The sequence below is a fragment of the Vigna unguiculata genome, chromosome 3, assembly GCF_004118075.2.
Source record: "Vigna unguiculata cultivar IT97K-499-35 chromosome 3, ASM411807v1, whole genome shotgun sequence".
Taxonomy (NCBI): domain Eukaryota; kingdom Viridiplantae; phylum Streptophyta; class Magnoliopsida; order Fabales; family Fabaceae; genus Vigna; species Vigna unguiculata.
This window is the reverse complement of record NC_040281.1, coordinates 49,637,479-49,659,663: the sequence shown is the minus strand read 5'-3', so window position 1 is coordinate 49,659,663 and position 22,185 is coordinate 49,637,479. Positions and strand designations below refer to the sequence as shown.

The 22,185-nt window shown below is 26.9% G+C and overlaps 1 protein-coding gene across 1 annotated transcript; it reads left to right on the top strand.

Moving 5' to 3' along the window:
* The first annotated feature begins 2,708 nt into the window (after window positions 1-2,708).
* LOC114177350 (protein YABBY 4-like) lies at window positions 2,709-5,696 on the top strand. Its single transcript, XM_028062652.1, has 7 exons — window positions 2,709-3,054; window positions 3,160-3,315; window positions 3,498-3,624; window positions 4,506-4,554; window positions 4,721-4,796; window positions 5,150-5,224; window positions 5,330-5,696. Exons 1-7 carry the CDS (start codon window positions 2,959-2,961, stop codon window positions 5,396-5,398), a joined length of 648 nt encoding a protein of 215 aa, XP_027918453.1. The 5' UTR covers window positions 2,709-2,958; the 3' UTR covers window positions 5,399-5,696.
* The last annotated feature ends 16,489 nt before the right edge of the window (window positions 5,697-22,185 follow it).

Sequence of the window (22,185 nt, the reverse complement as noted above, 5' to 3'; positions counted from 1 at the left end):
GATAACCCGCATTGTTGTATATTCTCATACAAAAAACTTCAATAAACATGAAAATATAAATGATTTTTGAATGAAAAAAGTGGGATGATTATTATTATTATTATAAGTGAATTAAAAAAGATGGATAAACAAAAACAAAAGAGTATAAAGGTTTGTCTTAAGTACAGTTGGTGTCATGTGTCATGCATGCTTAGTTAGGAGTGAAAGGTGAAGAGACGAGACGTTGGAGATTAATTAAGTAGCTTTTGAGAAAACCCCACTGCCAAATGTGGCCACTGCCTCTAAACTTCTGAACTCTGTACTCTCTCTACTCAGGTTTAATATTAATATTGCTCACAACCCCCTAATCTCACTCTACTCCACTAGCCTCACTATACCTTTTCTGCCTCTACTTAATTCTGCATTTGGTACAAATAATTCCAACTTTTCGCCACCTACCTACCCTCCCTTCATCCAAATTCAATCTCCTCTTTACTAATTACTATCCTTCATTTCACTTTTTTATTCCTCCTTTTTCACAAACACAATAATTAATATCACCAATTCAAATTCAATTAAAATAATAAACCCAGAAACTGAAGTGAAAAGTAAGAATTGAGTTCTTTAGAGATATTTAGTAATATAATATGAATAATATTTTGTTTGAAGAGAACTATTTGGAAAAAAAAGAAGAAAGAAATCGAAAGAAGGCCTGGGTTTTTACTATTGATATTGCATTTTTATAGAAAAGTATTTCCAGGTTTTGCTCTCCTCATCCCTTGGCTGCTTTAGTAATGTCGTATGATGAAGAGGCAACAAGAATGAGTTCTAACTCAATGGAAAGTTGGGAACAGCCCAAATGTTGACAAAACATGCAAGTACAAATTTCAACTTGACTACCTATTGCCACCAGTTATCAGTTATCACCGCGAGTACTAACAGTCAGATTCCAAATAATAGTAAAAGGAATAAACAAGTGGAGCTATATACCAATAACTCATCACTTCTTCAATATTAACCCCAGTGCCATTTCAATTATCAACTTTTTTTCTACCACCGTCCAACACTGTTGATATCGACATGTCTTCCGTTTTCATTTCGTTCTTCTGCAGTTTCCAGTCGGAGGAGATAAGGAAAAGACGCAGTTTTATGATTGAATAAGTAACCAAAAAGTTCAACCGGTGTGCATGTATTGCTGTATATTAACAAAATACTTCTTCTGCAATTAAAGCGAGACAACTTTCTTATCCTCCTTTGATTTTTCAAAAAAAACAATTGTTGTTTCCCTCTCAACATGTTTGAAAAGTTGTTTACAAAGATATCTTCTACTTTTATGATAATCATGAAAGAAACAAAAAAAAAAAAGAGAGAAAAGTTTGGAATAAATTACATTATGTAATGAATAAAACTTGGCAGAGAAATAATATTATAAAAAATATTGTTTTTTTTTTTTTTTTTTTATGAAAAGACTAACCCTTCTGGTGGATTTGAATATATGGAATCATCTTAATGATATCTGATTGTGAGGGGCGAATAAAGTTCTCAACTTCCCAGTTAGGAACACATTTAATAATCTTGCACATAGAAAGCACGCACTTGACCCTTGCCATATACAATGGATGATGACACGGTTGTCTTTTTTGGGATGAGGGAATCCCACAGGGCTTACATGAGCATGGATGGCGACGGTTCTTATCGGATCTCTCTCAGATCAATGGATCAAGATAGGAGTTAACGACCATCAATTTCACCAGATTTTCAAATAGCTAGATCTTATATGCATACATATACATTTTACACAATTATTTTCCCTATATATTTCACTCACATTTTACTTTGTTATTTTGTACGAAGATGCAACAAGGGGGGTTGATGTGAAATTGAAATCACTTACATGACAAGATTCTAACTCAATTAGCTAACATAAGTCAAAAGAAATAGAAATATAGGAAAGGACAAAGGTGGTAAGTAGCAAGAGGAAAGTCTGCTCGCTGAGATGTTTTTTTTACTGACTTAAATGCGTATCAGTCTGTGTAAGGCCAGCGAGAGGGAGTTGTCAAATCACCAAAAGTAAACTTGTTTATCTCTTTTTCATAAATAATAATAATAATGATGTTATTATTATTATAATATTATAATAATACGGTGTATGATGGTAGCCTGGGTATTATGGGGTTTCTCTAGTTTCACTGGGTGTAGCTTGAATCACGCTTTGAGTGAGGAGCCCTAAGGAAGCGGAAGAGGAAGAGAAAGTGAGAAATAAGTGTTAGGGCTGACTGGGTGGTGGAGTAGTGGGGTTTCATTCTCCTTTGTTCGGAAATTTAGGAAAATTGATTTTAAAATCAAAGTGTTTTTTTGAGAACGCACCACAAGACAAGACCCTCTTTAACTATTGAAAACAACAGGTGAGTGTGTGAAAGCTATATCACTCCATGCACACGTCCCTTTCTGGCTCCTCTCCCCCACATCTGCCGCTTCTCTCTTTCTCTCTCTCTCTCTCTCTCTCTCTCTTACACACATACACATCGAAATGCCAACCACATATGTTCCCATGTTAATTATATAATAACTCCGCCATGTTCATGTACAAACAAACTAACCCCTCTTCCCTGTACATAAATGATGATGATGATGAATGTGTGAATATGCATACATGATAGATGCATGCATGCATGGATAGCAGCATCCATGGGAAGGTCTTGTGTGCTCTATAAACAAGAGCAATAAACAGAGAAAGCGAAGGGGTGAATTCTGTGCCTTTCCCTCTCGTAGTATATATCTATCAACCAGACCAGACCAAATAGATCAGCCTCTTTCCCTCTCACTCTTTCTCTGTCTCTCTGCACCTTTCTTTCACAACTCATAATCAAAAAAAGCATATCCAAGGTGTGGTGGTTAAGCTGTCCATCTATCAATCAATCAATCAAGAGACCAATCATCAACCGAATATAAGAGAACGAAAAAAGGGGGCTACCCAAAATGTCATCCTCTTCCACCACAATATCACTGGACCACCTCCCTCCTTCCGAACAGCTTTGTTATGTTCACTGCAATATTTGTGACACCGTCCTCGCTGTATATGAACACATTTTACATTTTCTTACCCCCAAACTTCTTTCCAACACTAGGGTTTCTCTCATACTCCTCTCTCATTTTTTCTTTCTTTCTTTCATGTTTCAGGTAAGTGTTCCCTGCACAAGCTTGTTCAAGACAGTCACTGTCCGATGCGGCCATTGCACTAACCTCCTGCCAGTCAACATGCGCGGCCTGCTTGTGCCATCTCCCACTCAATTTCATTTGGGTCACTCTTTCTTCTCCCCGTCCCATAACCTTCTGGTACATCACCATACTCTTCTTTTATTTTCAATTTACTCTTCGTCTCTTTAGTAAATTAGTGTATCAGTGGTAGTACACCCTTACCCTCTTCTTATTTATGGACTAGGACTTAAAGAGGTGATGGGTTCATTCTCAGTATAATTTATTTCTGGCTTGGTGAATGACATATTCCATTTCTGCAGGAGGAGATACCAAACCCCTCTCCAAATTTTCTTATGAACCAAGCAAATTTAACTGCTTCAAATGACTTCTCTATGCCTGCTAGGACTGCAGCTGATGAGCTTCCACGGCCACCGATCATAAACAGACGTGAGATAAAATATACTCTTCTATTTTATTTATTTTTTTAGTTTATTTGTTTACATTTATATGACTGAAAAATAAATAACTCGGATTTCTCTCGTTCAAAATTAAGGTTCCCTTTCGTGTTCACCCATGATCTTGTACTCACCTCAATAATGAAGTTATCTTTTAGATGAAAGCAGCATTCGCGTAGTAAAATACACTGTTGTTTTTCAAAGGAAAATAAATCATGTCGTTGCTTTTATGGTCAACATTGACAGCACCAGTTCCTTTGGTAGAAGAAAAAGGGTCTTTTAAGGCTTCATCGCGACAGTACCTAAAACCCTTCCTTGTTTCCAACCGCACATTCCCTAAAATCTTATCAATGATCCTAATAACTAAATAATGACAAGGTCTATATAGACAGCACTGCCCTAATTAAGCCTAGAAGAGATTTTAAATATCTGGGAACACTAATTAATGTAAAAAAACAGCAAGTATTACCTACTAGTATTTCTGATTCTAGGGCACAGTCTGTGAGGCCGTGTTCCACTTTCACTTTTATCAATAATATTTTAGTTTCCCTTGGATTAATTTTTTGTTACAAGCACCGACAGAGATGAAGAAAAACATAGGTTAGTTTGGCGTTCATAAGTGGCACGAAGGAAAATGGTTGGTAGAAAGAGAAAAACATGTAGGGGCAGCTTGTTCTCCCCCGGGATTGTAGTTGCTTAAAACCCTTAACACTGAGTATCATCAGAATCGGAAGCATGGATGTGTATACAGACAGAGGCAGTGATGCCCCTTGCCACGGAAAATAGGGAATTTAAATAGCTAGATAAAATAAATATTGCATCTGCAAAGTCAAAGGAAATGATTTTGATATATGACTGTGCGCCATTGTCCAGCTCCTGAGAAGAGACAGAGAGTCCCCTCCGCGTACAACCGCTTTATCAAGTGAGTATTCATTTTATTAAAGCACTCGCTATTTTTATTATTCTTCTCATTAATATTTTATTTAAATTTTGAACCACTTCATATTTATTTATTAAATTTGTACTTTGTGGTCATGAAAGGCTTTAAAGTTGAAGCAAATTTGAATGGTCCATGTATATTTCTGCAGGGACGAGATCCAACGCATCAAGTCTGTCAATCCCGATATAACTCACAGGGAAGCCTTCAGTGCAGCTGCCAAGAATGTATCATCCTTTTTCCTCCTCTTGAATAAATAAATAAATAAATAAACAAATACAACAATGGGGTTCTTACGTACTAGGGTTTCAATAAATTAAACAGTTAATCACATATATGTTTTCTCTCCAAATGTTGCATGCAAAGTTTTATTATTTATCTAAATATCTAATATATATCATTATTCATAGATTTGTTGACATATTTTCACAACAAAATAATAGATTTCCTTGTTTTGAAATGATTTTTTGAAGTAGTTGGTAGTATTTCCTCCCCCTAGGTTAGAATAAAATAAATTAATGAAAAGGTTTTCTGGCTCACTTTGAACTTGTTCTGATGTATGACGTGCTTTGTGTGTCAGTGGGCCCACTTCCCACACATCCACTTTGGTCTCATGCCTGATCAGACTGTGAAGAAGACAAATGTGTGCCAGCAGGTAAATTATCATGCACCCTCTTCTTGCAAAATGTTGCAGACAAAATAATGCATAACCCTGACTTTGATTTCTGAGTGTGTGGGTGTGTTTTTCTCTTTTGTCCAGGAAGGAGAAGAGGTTCTCATGAAAGATGGGTTTTATGCTTCAGCCAATGTTGGTGTCTCACCCTACTAATTCACCACTCTGTTTTCTCTCTTCAACAAATGCAAGAACAAAAGTTTTCCGACTTCACCAACCTTTCAAGCTCTTAACTTTAATATGTGCATCTATTTGTGCCTCAAGAGTGATTATGTTGATATAACTAAGAACTACTTCTACACTGTGACTGGCTCTTGGGATTATGCATGCATGTAGTTCTCTTATGGTTAGACCTTAATTATTAACTTTCATGTCCTTTAATTTCCCCACTACTACTGCAGCTGATTGCTTATCTCTAATCAATAATTAATTAGCCAAACTTTCTACCAACAAATTATGCTCCCTTGTTTGTTTTCTCACGCGTACACTTTCATGTTTTCTTCCTATAATTCTAAAGTCACACAAAAAATGAGGTGTAAGAAGGAAAAGAAAGATTACGACAAAAATAAAAAAAGTGATATATATATATATATATATATATATATAGAGAGAGAGAGAGAGAGAGAGAGAATGAGATGAAACTGAGTTAATTGAGTGTATGTATGTACGATATAATAACTCATGTCATCTTTTAGATTCTTAGATATGTTCTAAATCTAGTTAAAGTTTGGATGGAAGATATAAGCAATGCCGTTTATCTTTTTATGTTTATATAGAATATTTCGGATGGAGTGTGTCACTTGCATCATTAAGTTGAAAATAACGATTAGATTAACCTGTAAGTTGATTATTACGGAGACATAGAAGCAACACGTGGAGGAAAGTTAATTCAAGACACAAGTTGCACGAGGTCAAACGTACATTTTCTTTCTATCGAAATAGTCTTCATCTCAGGATTTTAACGACCAAAAGGTCTATGACACAACCTGTTTTGGGGTATTTCCTGTAATATTTCTTTGCCAAAAGACCAATGCTTTGCTACTACTGAGATAAGCAAAAAGTTTAGCATCGTTTAAAAAACTAATTCTAACGTAGTTAAATCCAACATAATACATTGCATCATGCTTAATAAAACAACAAAATTAGTCTTCTAAAATTTGATAGTATAGGAAAAATGTGGTGTTCGTAAGATTGAAATAACTACCAAATTCAGTCATTTGAAACAAACAATATGTGTGAAAAGATAATGAATAAAGATTTTTGTATTATCATCGGATTTATTTTAATCAGCAAAACGGGAATTATTTGTTAAAAGGAGTACGCGAAGTACTCAAAAGACATTTCAAGAGTGCATAGTGCATTATGTTCACACACAAAAATTATCCCCTGGAACATTAATATTGGTACCAATGAAATTTCATTCGATTAATTACCATTTTTATTAGAAAGATAATACTATTTAAATCATACCAGCTTAGCACATACCTAGTAAGATAATTTTTTATTTTTTATTTTGGATTTTTACACGTTCACAGCTAGATAATTAAAATTGTTTGATGTTGATTGATCAGAGAATATTTTGATCCAATCTACTCATAATTTGTTCCTGCAAGTCACTGGCCAATGTAGCCTCATGCCCAGCTGGCCGAGGTTAGAATGGGTTTTAAATATAATATTATAACTGGTTTTTCAAAATGACTTTTAATTTCATATACATTAACTTTTTGAAAATATTTTTAATTTAGTTTCAAAATATATTAGTATACACATTTCTTATTATATTAAAGTCATTTTTAGTAAAGGAATAATAATAATAATAATAATAATAATTAATTTTATAGTGTATTTAGAGTTCTTTTAAAATTGACGGAAAGTTTTGGGTATTTTTTCCTCTTTCCTGTTACATCAACATTTCCGTTATAGGGGAGTTCATTTTTCCTTCTTCCCGTTACATCAAAATTCCTGAAGAACTCTTTATTCATATTGTCCTCTAATTTCTTTCTCATTGTTCATCAATAGGATGGCAACGTGGCGGGATAGGAATGAGTTTCACTATCCTATATCCATTTCCGTAAAATAAATTTATCCTCATCCCCATACCCAAATCCAACGGATATTAAACTTTTATCTCATCCTCATCCTCACCGGGTAACGGGTATAATCTTGTATCCATACCCGTACTCGTTTTCTTACTACTTTAATATTAATTTTAATTAATTTTTATAAAGTAATAAAAAATTCTGGTAAAGGAAACATAATATTATCAAATATTCAATATTAGGAGTATGGTTGTTTCTTCGATATCAAATACTTTGAAATAAATTATAATTGTTTACATTTTATATTAGAATACCAAATCAAATTTAATGAGAACCAAAACATTTATTAAATTTGCAAACATTAATGAAACCTAGTTGATAAATTTTAAAAATATTTTTAAAAAAATATAAAAGGAAAAAATATTTTTAAAAAAATATAAAAGGAAAAATATATTTCAAATGTTTGTTTACTTGAATTTTTTAAATTATAATGAATCTATTTTTTAATACAGTAATAAAAGTTATAATACATCACTTGATTAAAATGACGCAAAGAACAAATAATAAATATAATAATAAAATTTTAACATAGATATTGTATCTTTTTGAACCACAATATATGTTAGATGGTAGTAAAAAAATATTCATGGCAATTACATTAAATTTTTATATTGTAGTAAATAAAAATTATTTATACAATTATAGTGAAAGAATTAAAGTATGATTGTAATGAGTTAGAAAATAAAAAATAATTAGATAAAATTTATCGAAATAGTATTCTACATAATGAAAATAAATAAAAAGTAAAAATATTAAAAAATTAACAAATGTGTGTCTTATAAACAATTTGGAGACTATTGGAAGGAATCACACAAAGGAAAACAAATATATATTTAAAGGAATGACAAGATGAAAAATATCTTAGAGATCTAAGAAAACTTTTCAAATATCAACATATATACTCAATGGTTGATAAAAAGTGACACAAAGAACAAATAATAAACATAATAAAATTTTATCATAGATCTTGTATCTTTTAAACTCCAATATATGTTGGATGGTGATAAAAAATATTCATGACAATTACATTAAATTTTTATATTATAGTAAATAAAAATTATTTATACAATTATATTGAAAATATTAAAGTATGATTGTAATGAGTTAGAAAATAAAAAATAATTAGATAAAATTTATCGAAATAATATTCTATATGATAAAAATAAACAAAAATAAAAATATTAAAAAATTAACAATGTGTGTCTTATAAACAATTTGGAGACTATTGGAAGGAATTACACAAAGAAAAACAAATGTATAATTAATGGTATGATAAGACGAAAAACATCTTAGAGATCTAAGAAAACCTTTCAAATATCAACATATATACTCAATGGTTGAGAAATAACAAAAATTGTTTTAGCGAAATAAAATAGTTCTTCAAATGAAACAAAAATTAATAATAATAAGTAAATTTTTTTTATATTACCTAGTAATGAAATGTTTATGCTATTAAACACTTAATTTGTGAGTATTAAACATTCTCATGTGAAAGGAAAATATACAATAAATAAAAATATTAAAAATAATATAAATATTCAAATGTTAGACATAAATTTTTTTTAATTCACATACATCATTTTAACATAATTACATAAAGGTTATGATAAGATAAAAAATATATTGGAGATGAGAATGAGTTTCATGACAAACCAAATATTTAGAAGAAATAAAAAATAGAAAGAATATATATATATATATATATATATATATATATATAGGGTTGCTTAATTGATTGTGAATATTTTAATAATTTAAATGAGGATGGAGATATGGCGGGGACGGGTATTATGGCGGGGATATATCCATCCCCATACCCAATTGAAAAAATAGGAGATTCCCCATACCCATACCCATATCCAGTCAATGCGGGGATTCTCCGTCAAAACGGAAACAGGTTCGGGCAATACCCACGGGGAAGAATTTATTTTTGATATCTCTATTCATCAATGGAAGTCATATTCCATGCTCCCAGTTAAAGTCATCTTCTCCTTTTTGTAAGTATGTTTCCTCTATCTTTTTTCTCCATGTAAAGTATTTTGAGTTTCAGAAATCCTAATCCTATTTTCAATTTGTTGAACCCTAGCTTGAATTTCTACCTTTAAAATATAGAAGAGCTCATTATTTCATCTCTATCGAAGCTATATTGTCTTCTCTTAGTTAAAGACTTAGTGGTGGTTACAATTGCCACTAATTTTTTTTAATTCTTAAACTTTTTGACAGTTACAACCACTACTAAATTTTTTTAAATTCCTAGACTTACGCTGGTTATAACCGCCACAAAATTTTTGACTTACTGGTGGTTGCAAGTTTTGCTAAGTATTTAATTTAATTTTTAAAAAAAATTATTTAGCAACGGTTAAAATCGACTTTAAAAATTTTAGTGACGGTTGTTCCAGCAATTATAGTAAACCAACGTTATAATGACTTTATGGTACCAAAATTTTGTGCTAATTAATAACTGACGATAGAGAAAATAGCGACGGTTCTAAGCATCACTAAATAATACATTAAACTGACATGAAAAATTAAAATTTTAGTAGTAAAAAATCATTAAAAAAAATTCTTATATTTTTTTAAGTAAAAAGTTAAATTTACATCTTATTTATTTTATTTTTAAAATTCTTAAAAATAATTAGAATCAAGTAAAAACGTATTTAAGTTTCATTTTAAAAGAAACTAAATTTTTCATCGATCTAAGTAGACTTTAAGTTTTGAAATGGATAATGAAAAGATAAGATTTTTTTTATTATAGAAAAAAAATTAGTAACCAAATATCTACTTTTAATATTTTTTTTAAATACTATTCTTTTCTATTTATTATCAAAGTTTTTCATCTTTTTTTTTTCTCTTCTTGAGTGGATGTTTAAGATGAGATGTTGTCAATAGTTTACGAAAAGTTTGTTTAGGTTGGTTGATTTGTTGAAAGGAATTTTCAACATATTACTAGATAATAGCACGTTTTTAATGTATGTAAGAGAAGCTAATAGTTGTAATGTTGGAATGTTGATGGTTGTTTTCAATGCATTGATTGATTCCATGAAGAAATATGAATGAAATATATGAAATACTAAATGAGTTGGTTGATTTGAATGGATAAATGTTATAAGTATAGAAATGGCAGTTTTATCAATTCCATTAGTTGTAGAATCATTAAAGATACCGATAAAAAGTTGAAAATTTTGATTTTTGTTGTTTTAGTTGTTCTCAAGCTAAATATTACTCAAACAACGTGTTTTTTTTAAGCAAAATCAAGTGAGGTTCAAATAATGTACAATGATTGCACATGTTGTCTCAAAGTCTCTCAATAAACTTGTTGGCTACTCAAGCTTCTGTATGTATAACTCAAGTAATGGTTAACAACTTAAACATGAAAGACATCGAAACAATTATTTCCTTTCCGCAAGCGTATGGCTTGAACATTGGATGGAACACAAAAAGTAATATGGCTTATGCTTCAAACATTGGTTAATGCTTGAGACATATTTTGCTATGAGATAGTGTTGGACATATGGCTTTGACGATTAAACACTAGTTTGATGCTCAAGTACCCTATAAGGTGATGAAGGAATTTTAGGAATTTGTTGGCTTTCTTCCATAAACATAGTAATGTTGGGCTTAATACTTAAGTTATGGTCACTTAAGTGACGACATGATCACCATAACAAGAGAAACCTTGAGAGAGTGTCACTCTCGAATCGCCTTTCTATCAAAAGATGTAATGTCACTCAAGAAATGTAAAATACCTCTCAAGTAAAATAAATGAGACTTTGTTTATGTTGATAAGGTCACTAATGGTGTGGTGTTGTCTTGTGATTACTGATTTATCATACATGTTATACATTGTGATGTATAAAATATGTGTGATTAATGTTGAGATGCATGACATGTTATATCCATAACATAAGTTCTTTTTAAGCGGCTCATCATAAGTAGTTGATTCTAGTTGGATCGCTTGTGTATGTTGTGTGTGCAATGTTTAACCCTAGATGATGATTTGCATGACTCTTAATGAGTGTTGGATATATGGTATCATGCTTTTGATCACAAAAACAAATACAAAATTCACGTGAAGAGAGGTATCTTGACATCACTATTGTCTATTTACAATACTTTTGACACCCCTTAAAAAATATAAATATATTAATTTCATATTTTAATTATATATTTTTATTTTAATATGTATTATTATATTGTTAAAGTAAGTTGCAAATAAAATTAATTTTATTTAGAGTATAATTTTTGAAAATATAACAAACAACCACATAATGAAAGTAAACCACATAATGAAAGTAAAGGCACCGACATAGATATTATATTTTAATAAAAAAAGAAAAAAAAGACCATGTTTCGTAAACATCCAAAATCTCGTACACATTTGAAAAAAATATAGATTTATAAAAGAACTATAGAGATATAAATTAAAAAAAATAACCTAATATATATGCTGTAAAAAGGATTTTGCATAACATTACTATAGTAAAAAGTTATTACGAAGGTTAATTAATTTTGACGAAAAACATTCAGTATTTCTATTACACGTATGTATAAAACATGATACCAAAAACCAGTTACACCATCCATAGTTTTGGAAGTTCGTATTCAGGTCTGTGGTTGAGTTTTAATTAGATTTTAGAAGAATTACAAGTGAAGTATGTTTCCATAAAACATGCTTCTTGTTAAAAGTTTTTTTAAGGAGTTTTTGTTGAAAATCATTCAATAAAAAAAAATAATAGCGCGGAAGTATATATATCATAACTAAAAATAAAAACAAAAATATATCATAAATTTAACATGGTTCAATTTTTTAATCTTATCTTTACAAATACTTAATAAAACTATTATATTTATTATGTAATTTTTTATAAATATTATAAATTTTTCAATACATTTTTTAATACAAAATTATAAATATTCTTCTCACGACACATAATTCCTAAAGTATTTATACACCCAAGAAATATATAAAGTTACGATGACAAATATCAAGTCAATTTTTATTTACATAATACGTTATGGCCAACAAGTTTTATCATAATAAATAATATTTCAAAAGTCTTAATAAACTCTTTTAACTAATTATATATTTTCATAGGCTATATTACCTTTTAACTGTAATTTTGAAAATAAAAAAATAGATATATTTTAAATTAAAGATTAAAGATATAAATACATTTTTTTAAGTAGAGATTTTGTTAAAAGTAGACTTTAAGCCTAACTCAACCCCCAAAAAGTTATTTGTAAGATAAGGATTGCACCCACTTATATATTGTGAATTGGTCTTATCTCTAGTCGATATGAGACTTCCAACATACCTCTCACGCCGAGGTATATTCATCTCATGCATGGGACAAAAAATTAGTGGGTAGTCCGTTAGCGATCTGATATCGGGTGGAACAGAATGTCCAAGAAATCTCGCTAGGATAGACTCTAACTTGGCTATGATACATGTTAGAAGTGGGCTTTAAGCCTAACTCAACTCAACCCCACAAAATCGACTTGTAAGGTGAGGATAACAAGATGAATATACTTCGACGTGATGGGATGTGTTGGAAGTTCCACATGGACTAGAGATAAGGCCAATTCATAATATATAAGTGGGTGCAATCATTATCTTATAGGCTGGTTTTGTGAGATTGAATTAGTTTTATAGTCCACTTTTAACTATAATTTTGAAAATAAAAAATAGATATATTTTAAATTAAAGATATAAATTCATATTTTCAAGTAAAGATTTAAAACATGATTTTTATTGCTTTATAATAATTTTTTTATAACATGTTGGTTTTTTTTATTATAATAGTAATAAATAAATTTTAAAATAATTATTAATGATATATAATATTGATATAATAAACAATAATAAATATTTTTCTCTAATAAAAATTTATATTATTTATATATTTATTTCATTTCAATCAAATGACGTATATTCGCTCATTTTTATCATCTCTGTTTCTTATGTTTTTTATTTTTATTTTTTGTTTTCCTTTCTATCAAACAAAACGTGGAAAAATTATAATTTTTTTTATGTTTTAAGTTTAAGCTAAAGTTAATTTTGAAACACGAGTTTTTTTGTTTTGAAAAATAATTAAAAATTAAAATTATATTTTAAAACGTGTTTATTTATTTATTTTGCTAGCCATATTTTAAAATGAAACTTATTATAAATCATATTTAAAACAGTTTATTTATGTTTAAAATTTTCTTAAATAATATTTATTTAAAAAATTATCCAAAGGGTCTTATGCAGTTTTTTATTGCACAAATTCTATAAATTCGCTGATTTACGCGGATGAATTTATAAAATTTTCATGTTTTAAAAGCATGTGCAGGGATAGATTTGTGAGATTTCACAAAATTTTTATCTTCTTAAAATGTAAAGATTTGTAACGATAATAAATAATTTGACAATTTTAATCATCTTTGAAACTTTTTCTTTCATAATTTTTCAAATATTTATAATTATAAAATATATTACTCTTAAATTATAATTTACATATATATATTATTAATAATTATATATGATTATTTTTATTATACATATAAGATGTAACTGATTACGTAACCGGTTATATATATATATATATATATATATATATATAATAAAATAATAATAATAAATAATATATTTATATGTGTAATAATTATTAAAATTAATAATATAGATTTATAATAATTAATAATATATGTCTAATAAATTATTAATAATATAAGATATATAATAATAAATAATTTATATTGAATAATAATAATCTTTTAAAAATAATTATAATAATATAATAATTTTTTTTGTATTAATTTTTATTAAAGTTTATTAAGTGATAGTTTTTAAAATTTAATATTTTTAACTAATTTAAAAATTATTTAATGTTTTTTTATCAAGAGTATTTTAGTAATTACAAAATTTTATTTATTATAATTTTTTATTTTATCTATCACATCATTCAAATTATTCATTAACTTTTATAAAATTTATCTTCAAATTCATTCACTTCACTTACTAAATTCAAAAAAAAACCACACATATTTATCTCCATAAATTTACACAAATTCATTGTCACACTTTATCAATTTATCACGTATTTAAATCCATTTATCGATAAGAACACACCCTTAGGCTTTATTGTTATATTATAACCTAGGTTTAGTCAAGCACTCACTCGGATAACTTTTCTCAGTTCCTCAGAATTGATTTTTCAAAACATCAATGTCAGTCTACAGCTAACAATCAAATCAACCAAATCACCTACTTCAGCTAATTTGTATTTTTCTTCGTGTATTTTTTTATTGCTACAAAACATTTCGAAGAAGTAAAACAAAATATTTTTTTAAGTAATAGATAAGAAATAAGTGAAAGTTGGGATTATTGGAATAAAGCGAAAAATTTAATGTATAAGGATTTAGTTTGAAGAAAAGAATGATAAGTATTAAAAAAATATTATAATCCCTTTAATTTTTGCCTCTTTTAACAATGGAGAAGAATAAAAAGAAATAGTTTTGAAATCATACTATAAATTTCTGATTTACAGAAGAAATAAAAAATTATGTTAATATTACGGATAATAAATTCAAAACCTACTTATTCTATGCAAAATTAATTTTAAAAACCGAAAAATTAGCAGTGGCTATTTGTTGTCCAGAATATCGGGTTTAACCATTTTGTCAGCAACTTTGTTAATAGTCAATCTATTAATAATTATTTATATTTCTTTTACATCAATTAATTGTCAATTATTATAACCCTTCTTCTCTTCTATTTTCCCAGGAAGATGGAAAACTATACAACCTTATACCATATTCTTTTTGGAATAATTATTCGAGAGAAAGTGTAAGAGAAAGAAATTCAAAAGCTTAGACAGCGAAATTGATATTTTTTTCTTTTAAAGAATCAGGAGATAATTTTAGAATAAATTAAGAATTAAATTTATGATTGAATTGATTTATGTAATTTATTTAAAAAAATTAATAAATAAAATAGTCAAATTACAAAAATGTTTCGATTGTTAAAATTAATATAAAATGATATATAAATGATTTATAATTATTTTTATAAAATTTATTGAATAATTAAAATTAAAACAAATTATTTATAAAAATTGAATAATATAATATATTTGGTATGAAAATAAATTTAATATTTAATTAAAAAATAATTTATTTACATGGAGATTTTATTTTATTTTTAATAGTAATTTTATAAGTAATAAATTTTTATTATAACTATAAGAAATTTTTATTTGTATTATTAATTTTATTATGTTGTTTTCATAATAAGAAAAAATAAATAAATCACGTACAAAGAAACTGAAATATAAGGAGATAATTTTGTAAATTGGAATGTGTTACCCTTTACAGGTGATTACATTTTGAATGAATCTTCCTATTCATCTTTTGACATCACCTTTTTCCACTCCCAAAAGAATAAGGTAATCACCTCTTAATCCTCTTTTCTCATTTCACATGAACGGTACATCCTTCCAAAAGAACATAGTGTTAAGAAACCCATCATATTATTTTTGTTAATGAATGAATATTATATAGTGTTAAATATATTTTTGGTCTCTTAAATTCGAGTGAAGATTGAAATTAATTATTCTTCAAAACTTTGGTTCAATTTAGTTCTCAAATTTATAATTGCATGAATTTAATCCTTATAACCAAATCTTGTTAAGTTTATTTAACATTTCAAACGCGTTTCATATTTTCTGAACTAACACTGAAGTGAAAATGTGTCAAAATGCTGTAAACAAACAAATGCTTTCATAAAACGCGCTTGAAACGTCAAATAAATTTAAAATTTGGTTAAAAAAAACTAAATTCATGTTTTTCTAAAGTTAAAGTTGAAGGATTAGATTAATTCAAAGTTTTGAAGATAAACTAATTCCAATTTTCATAACATGTAAGGGACCAAAAATATATCTAACTCTATTATTTACATTATAAAATGTTTGACACGAGTATGTTAGGTGATTGAGATTTTTATATAACAATAATAGTTAAGATTTTAAACTTTTTTTTCAATTCTTTTGTAGAAAAAGTAAAAAAATAAAATTATTTTATGTAATATTATATTATTTTTTTATTTGGTTATGATAAAACGTTATGTAAAAAAAATACCAAGTTAAATTTGTGGAAGTGAGACCTCTCTTCTTTTTTAGTAAAAAAAAAACATTTGAGAATAATATTTTACAATTCCAAATTTAATATCAGAATAATTAATCATATTTAGACTTAATTAACAATATTATATTTTTATTTAAATTTATTATTCACTTTGGCTCCTAAATGTTTTTTAGTAAGTATCCGATATTTTTTAAATAGAATTAATGGTCTTTTTATGAAATTAATGTTTTTCAAAATGTCACCTGTCAATTTTTTTTTTATTAGAACTCATTTATTTGTATTTTTTTTTTCTCTTTCCATCTTTTATCTCTTCCGGTTAGGGATGACATATAGACGAGTTTCGCTATCTCATACCTATCTCCATAGAAAAAATGCATCTCATTTTCATACTTAAACTCTACGAGTGTCAAACTTTATCTCATGCCCATCCCACTAGGTAATGGGTATATCTTTTCATACATATACCTATACCTGTTTTCTCAATGTTTCAATATTAATTAATTATTTTATATAAAATAATAATAAAATAATAAAACATTGTGATAAAGACAACATAATATATCTAATATTCAATATTAATAGGATGACTGTTTCTTAGATATAAAATATTTAGAAAGAAATTATAGCTGCATACATATCAAATTAAAGTACCAAATAAAATTTCATGAAAACCAAAATATTTATTAAATTTGCAAATATTAATAAAACCTAACTGATTAAATTTAAAAATATTTTTAAGAAAATATAAAAAGAAAACAAATATTCAAATTAAAATATATTTTAAATATTTCTTTACTTCAAGTTTTTAAATTATAATGAATCTATTTTTTTATACACTAATAAAATTATAATACATTACGTGATCAAAATCACGCAAAGAACAAATATGAAACTAAATAATAATAAAATTTTAACATAGATTATGTATCTTTTGAAATTAAATATATGTTGGATGGTGATAAAAATATATTCATGAAAATTACATTAAATTTTTATATTATAGCAAATAAAATTTATTTATACAATTAGAGTGACAAAATTACAACATGATTAAAATGACTTATAAAATAAAAATTAATTATATAAAATATATCAAAATAGTATTCTAGATAATAAAAATAAACAAATAAAAATATTAAAAAAATTATTAAATGTGTATCTTAGAAACAATTTGAGAGACTATTGAATAAAATTTCACATTTTTTTTTACAAATATATAATTAAGGATATAGTTAATAATAGCGAAACAAAAATAATTCTTCAAATGAAACAAAAATTAATCATAATAAAGTAAAGATGATAAATTTTTTATGTTACCTAGTAAAAGAATTGAGACTCTTAAAAATATATATATTGTGATGGAAATTAATTTAATGACAAACCAACAATTAGAAGAAATAAAAAATAGAAAGTATATATATATATATATATATATATATATATATGATTGTCCTTGGTTCCTTTAGATTTTTTAACTGATCAATAGTTTAATTAGAACTAAAATTTTCAGTTTTTGTCTTTGTTTTGAATGTACATAATCATATTATCGGCAAGACATCCATATTTCATTCTACTAATGTACATATATTGATTTAGTAAGTCTTCACAAGTTTTCATTGCATTGTTATAGAAAAACAACCGTATTGTCATGTTTTTATCTTCATAGATAATTTTCCTTTTATCATTTTTATAAAATAAATATGCTTTTTTATTCTTCATCAATATACTTATTTAAAAAAAATTAACAATAAAAAAGATATGATAATCAATCACATTTAAAAACTGATTATGAAAAAAAATTGATGATGCTAATTTTTTTTATATGATGTATAAAATCTTTTAAGATACCAAATATATAAAATATATAAAAATATATCAAAGTTTTTAAAAAATATTTTAAATTATATATCAATTAATATATAAAAAAGTGGGAAAGGAGTGGTGAAGGCCCTCCCAGTTTCCACTAAGCTCCGCCATTGACCATAACTTAATCCTTTTAAAGATTTGTTTTTCAATTTTTTATCTTTTAATGACCAAGACGCACAACCATACATCTAAATGATAAGGTTCAAATTTATTAAAAGGTAAATTTTAAACTTAATTTAACCTCATAAAAATCATATGTAATATGAGATTTACGTTTATTTATATATTATAAATTGGTATTTTCTATAATAAACATAAAACTTTTAATGAAATTTATTTGTTATCACGATTAACCATATTCTAAAAGCTAAAAGGGAAATTAGTTGCCTTTATAATTGGCAACATCATTTAGATTCTTGTTTCGCTCATCTTGTTTATACAATCTCCTTCATCGCAACGATTATTATTTTGGGTGTGGGAAGTGAAGACTGTGGTTGTACAAGAAGAACTGTTTCCGTTATTTGTTTCTTACAAAAATCTCCAAAAGTTGGTACAGAAGAATCTGTTTGCACGAGCTTGGTAGCATGTCGGTACTCAATTTCGAGGTGCCGGTTCTATAGCTGCCAGATAAAAAAATGATCCAAAGCAAAGGACGTCAAACTACTGTTTCATCTGTTACATTTTTTGCAATATCTGTAGCCATATAATTGATGTTAGTGGGGCATTGGATTCTACGTAGCATAAGCAAAAAGAGTAGTGAATGTTGAGAATAATTACATAACCCCACATTCCACCAATCACTGCTAACACTGTTTTTCACTTTTTCTTACCCATATTTTCCTCTCAAAGCAAAATTCCACACTTTTGCTCCAACATCTTAACACGCTCAACTCTCGACTCTTTGCGCATGCATCTCAACCTTTTTTCACCCTAAAGCGAACCAACCAAGTGCAATATAATTATATGCATATATCAAAAGAAGAGAACGCCAATTACCTCTTATTTTCTCCCAATTTTCCAACATATTCAACCACGAGTTACAATTACCACTTGTTAGATTTATAGACAAAGGAATATTATTATAAAAATATAACATCAATGAGACCTGAGTCTAAACACATCAGAAATTGATACTATTCTCAATCAAAAACGTTAACAATGAATTTATGGGTCATTATCCTTATACAGTGCTCTACTTTCTCATTTCTAATCAATGTGAGATTTAAACTTACATTTGAATTTCTAACATCTTTCTTTCATATTAATATGTGAGAATTGACCTATAACATTCGAGTTCTTCCTATTAAATTTTTTAATCTTTATAGAAATAAAACACTTCTCTCCCCTTATTTAATAGATGTATCTATTGTAGCAAAATTGAAATTTGAAAGTGATTCCTCCGAAGAATATTTTCTCAAATCTTCCTATACATCCTTAACATTATCAATATCAATTGTACTTTGTATATGACATGCATATATAAGTTAGTACAACAAACTAAAAAACAGAAAAGTAAGACTAATACTTTCATTATACCTTTTTACATATATATATATATTACTTTTTAAAAATGAATCAACCCATCTGATTAATTAACATATGTTTTCATGAGCACGTTGACATTTCTTGACTTATTAAAATGAAAAGGTTAAAGTGACTCACTTTTCTTACCAGTATGGAGTAGTTGAATCTAAATAAGTTAAGTTATCTCTTTTTATCAACTCTACATACTATTAATAGGCATTATTTATTTTTTAAAACAACTAATATTTGATGTAATAATTATATATGTATATATTAATTATAGTACTATAATACAAAATACACTATCTATATAAATTCTCGGTTAGTAAATAAAAAATAAGATTGAGATTTTATATTATGAAATATATGCGAAAATATATTATTATCATTTTTATATTGGTATATTCTTATGTTAAAAAAATAAGTTTTATCAAACTTGAGAAGTCATCTTATTTATTTGTATTTTATAATGATACATGAATAATATCACTAAAAGAAAATGTCTCGTTAGTAATCAATTTTAGTGACTAAAAATTGTTAGTCACTATAATGACTAATTTAGATACTATTTTACAAAGTAAAAAATTATTGGTTACTAAATTGATTTTTCAAATTAGTTACCATGGTTTTGGCTACTAATGAAAATTGGTCACTAAAAATTAATTATTTAGGTTTTGACTATCAAAATGACTTAATTGCTAAATTGTTCTTTGATTAATTAGTGACCAATTTAATAATCAATTATAATTTTTTTTTGTAATAATGATTATTTTAGTAATTAAAATTTTTTAATTTTATAAATTAATATCTAAATAGATAATTATAATAACTAACAATTTTTAACCATTAAAATTCTAAAATTATTATTAATGAAGTATTTTATCGTAATAATATATAAACTAAAGATTTAATAAAGAGAATGAAACTACGAAGGTAGATTTTAAAGATGAAAGAAAAGCCTTAAATCACATGTCCCTTCACAGTACCACTCACATATTGTCTTCAATTGTCAGACTGTACTCTGCAATATTTTCCTCAGAAACACTGTTTCCAACAATGAAACGTAGTAAACTTGTTAATTATGCAAGCTTGACCCAAAATTTCAATAATTTCTTTTCACGCGTTTTCCCTCTTTATCAACAACTCCGAATTAGGAGTGTCAAACTGAAAGTGACTTAATTTAATTTGATTTGTTATTTGTTTGTAAAGGATTATTAGCTTATTATAGTGAAATAAGTAGAAAATCTTGATTTATTAAGTTGAATTATCAGGGTTTTTTTTCATTTTATTTTATATTTTATATTTTTTATATATAAATAAAGTGTACTTAAGTATTTTCAATAATAACTACAATTAAAAGTACATCATCTCATTAATAAACAAGTAAATAACAAATTTAATTAAAACCTAAAAGCTTTTCTTTTAAAAATAAAAAATATATGAAATTTGTTTATTTGAGAACAATATTTAAGATAATGATGGTATATGTATATGGTGTGGTTTTGACGTTTTGGTTTGTTTGATGAGTTGAAAAGGTAGTTTAAAATGTTGGGATCTAAGGATGTAACGTGTTGATACTATTTGAACGTAACATTCACATATGGGACGCTTTCTCCAAATCTTCGCATGTGATTCATGAAAGGGATATTTCTTTTCCTATTAGACTGTCTTTTTGAAACGATGTTCTTAAGAATAAGATTTCTAACAATTATTATTTTTCTTTAATTGAAATCAAACATTTAAAAATATAGTCCACTTATTTCAAAAATATATTTTCCAAAATAAAAATTGAATTGATAATAATAATACTATTGTTAATGAAAATAGTAATTTATAATGATAAAAAAATATTATAGTTTCAAGAAAACAAGTATACTCTTTTTTATTTACTATAATTGACAAAACTTTTATTTAATATAATTAAAGAAATGTTGATTGTATTTTTATGTTTTCATCTATCATATTAATAGCTGTTAAGATAGTTCTGATCTTATCTTATGAACGCATTTAGAAAGTTAGGATTTTTTTTTCTCTTAGTAAAATTGTTAACAAACTGTTAAGGGTGTGTTTGTTTTCCCGTTTGGGAGCCCAAACTCTTCTTCGTTCTGCATTGAAAGTGGTGCTAAATGTTTAACATTTTTTTTTGTGTGTATGTTTCATTTAGTCCAAAACGTTGGTTAATTTCAAAACAACTTCAATATGCTTTTCTGTTCAACAAGATTTTTCATTTCATTGAAAGAAATATAAAAAACCTAAGAATTGTGCTTACATGATACTCTAATAATTTTGATGAATAAACTTATAAATCACTTACGAGCCAAATATATG

What these genes read in the sequence shown, in the direction of transcription:
- LOC114177350 (XM_028062652.1), top strand. Translation starts at nt 2,959, where the DNA reads ATGTCATCCTCTTCCACCACAATATCACTGGACCACCTCCCTCCTTCC. An exon ending in CCCCGTCCCATAACCTTCTG is followed by an intron (nt 3,316 to 3,497) that starts GTACATCACCAT and finishes CCATTTCTGCAG; the next exon opens with GAGGAGATACCAAACCCCTC. An exon ending in AGACAAATGTGTGCCAGCAG is followed by an intron (nt 5,225 to 5,329) that starts GTAAATTATCAT and finishes TCTTTTGTCCAG; the next exon opens with GAAGGAGAAGAGGTTCTCAT.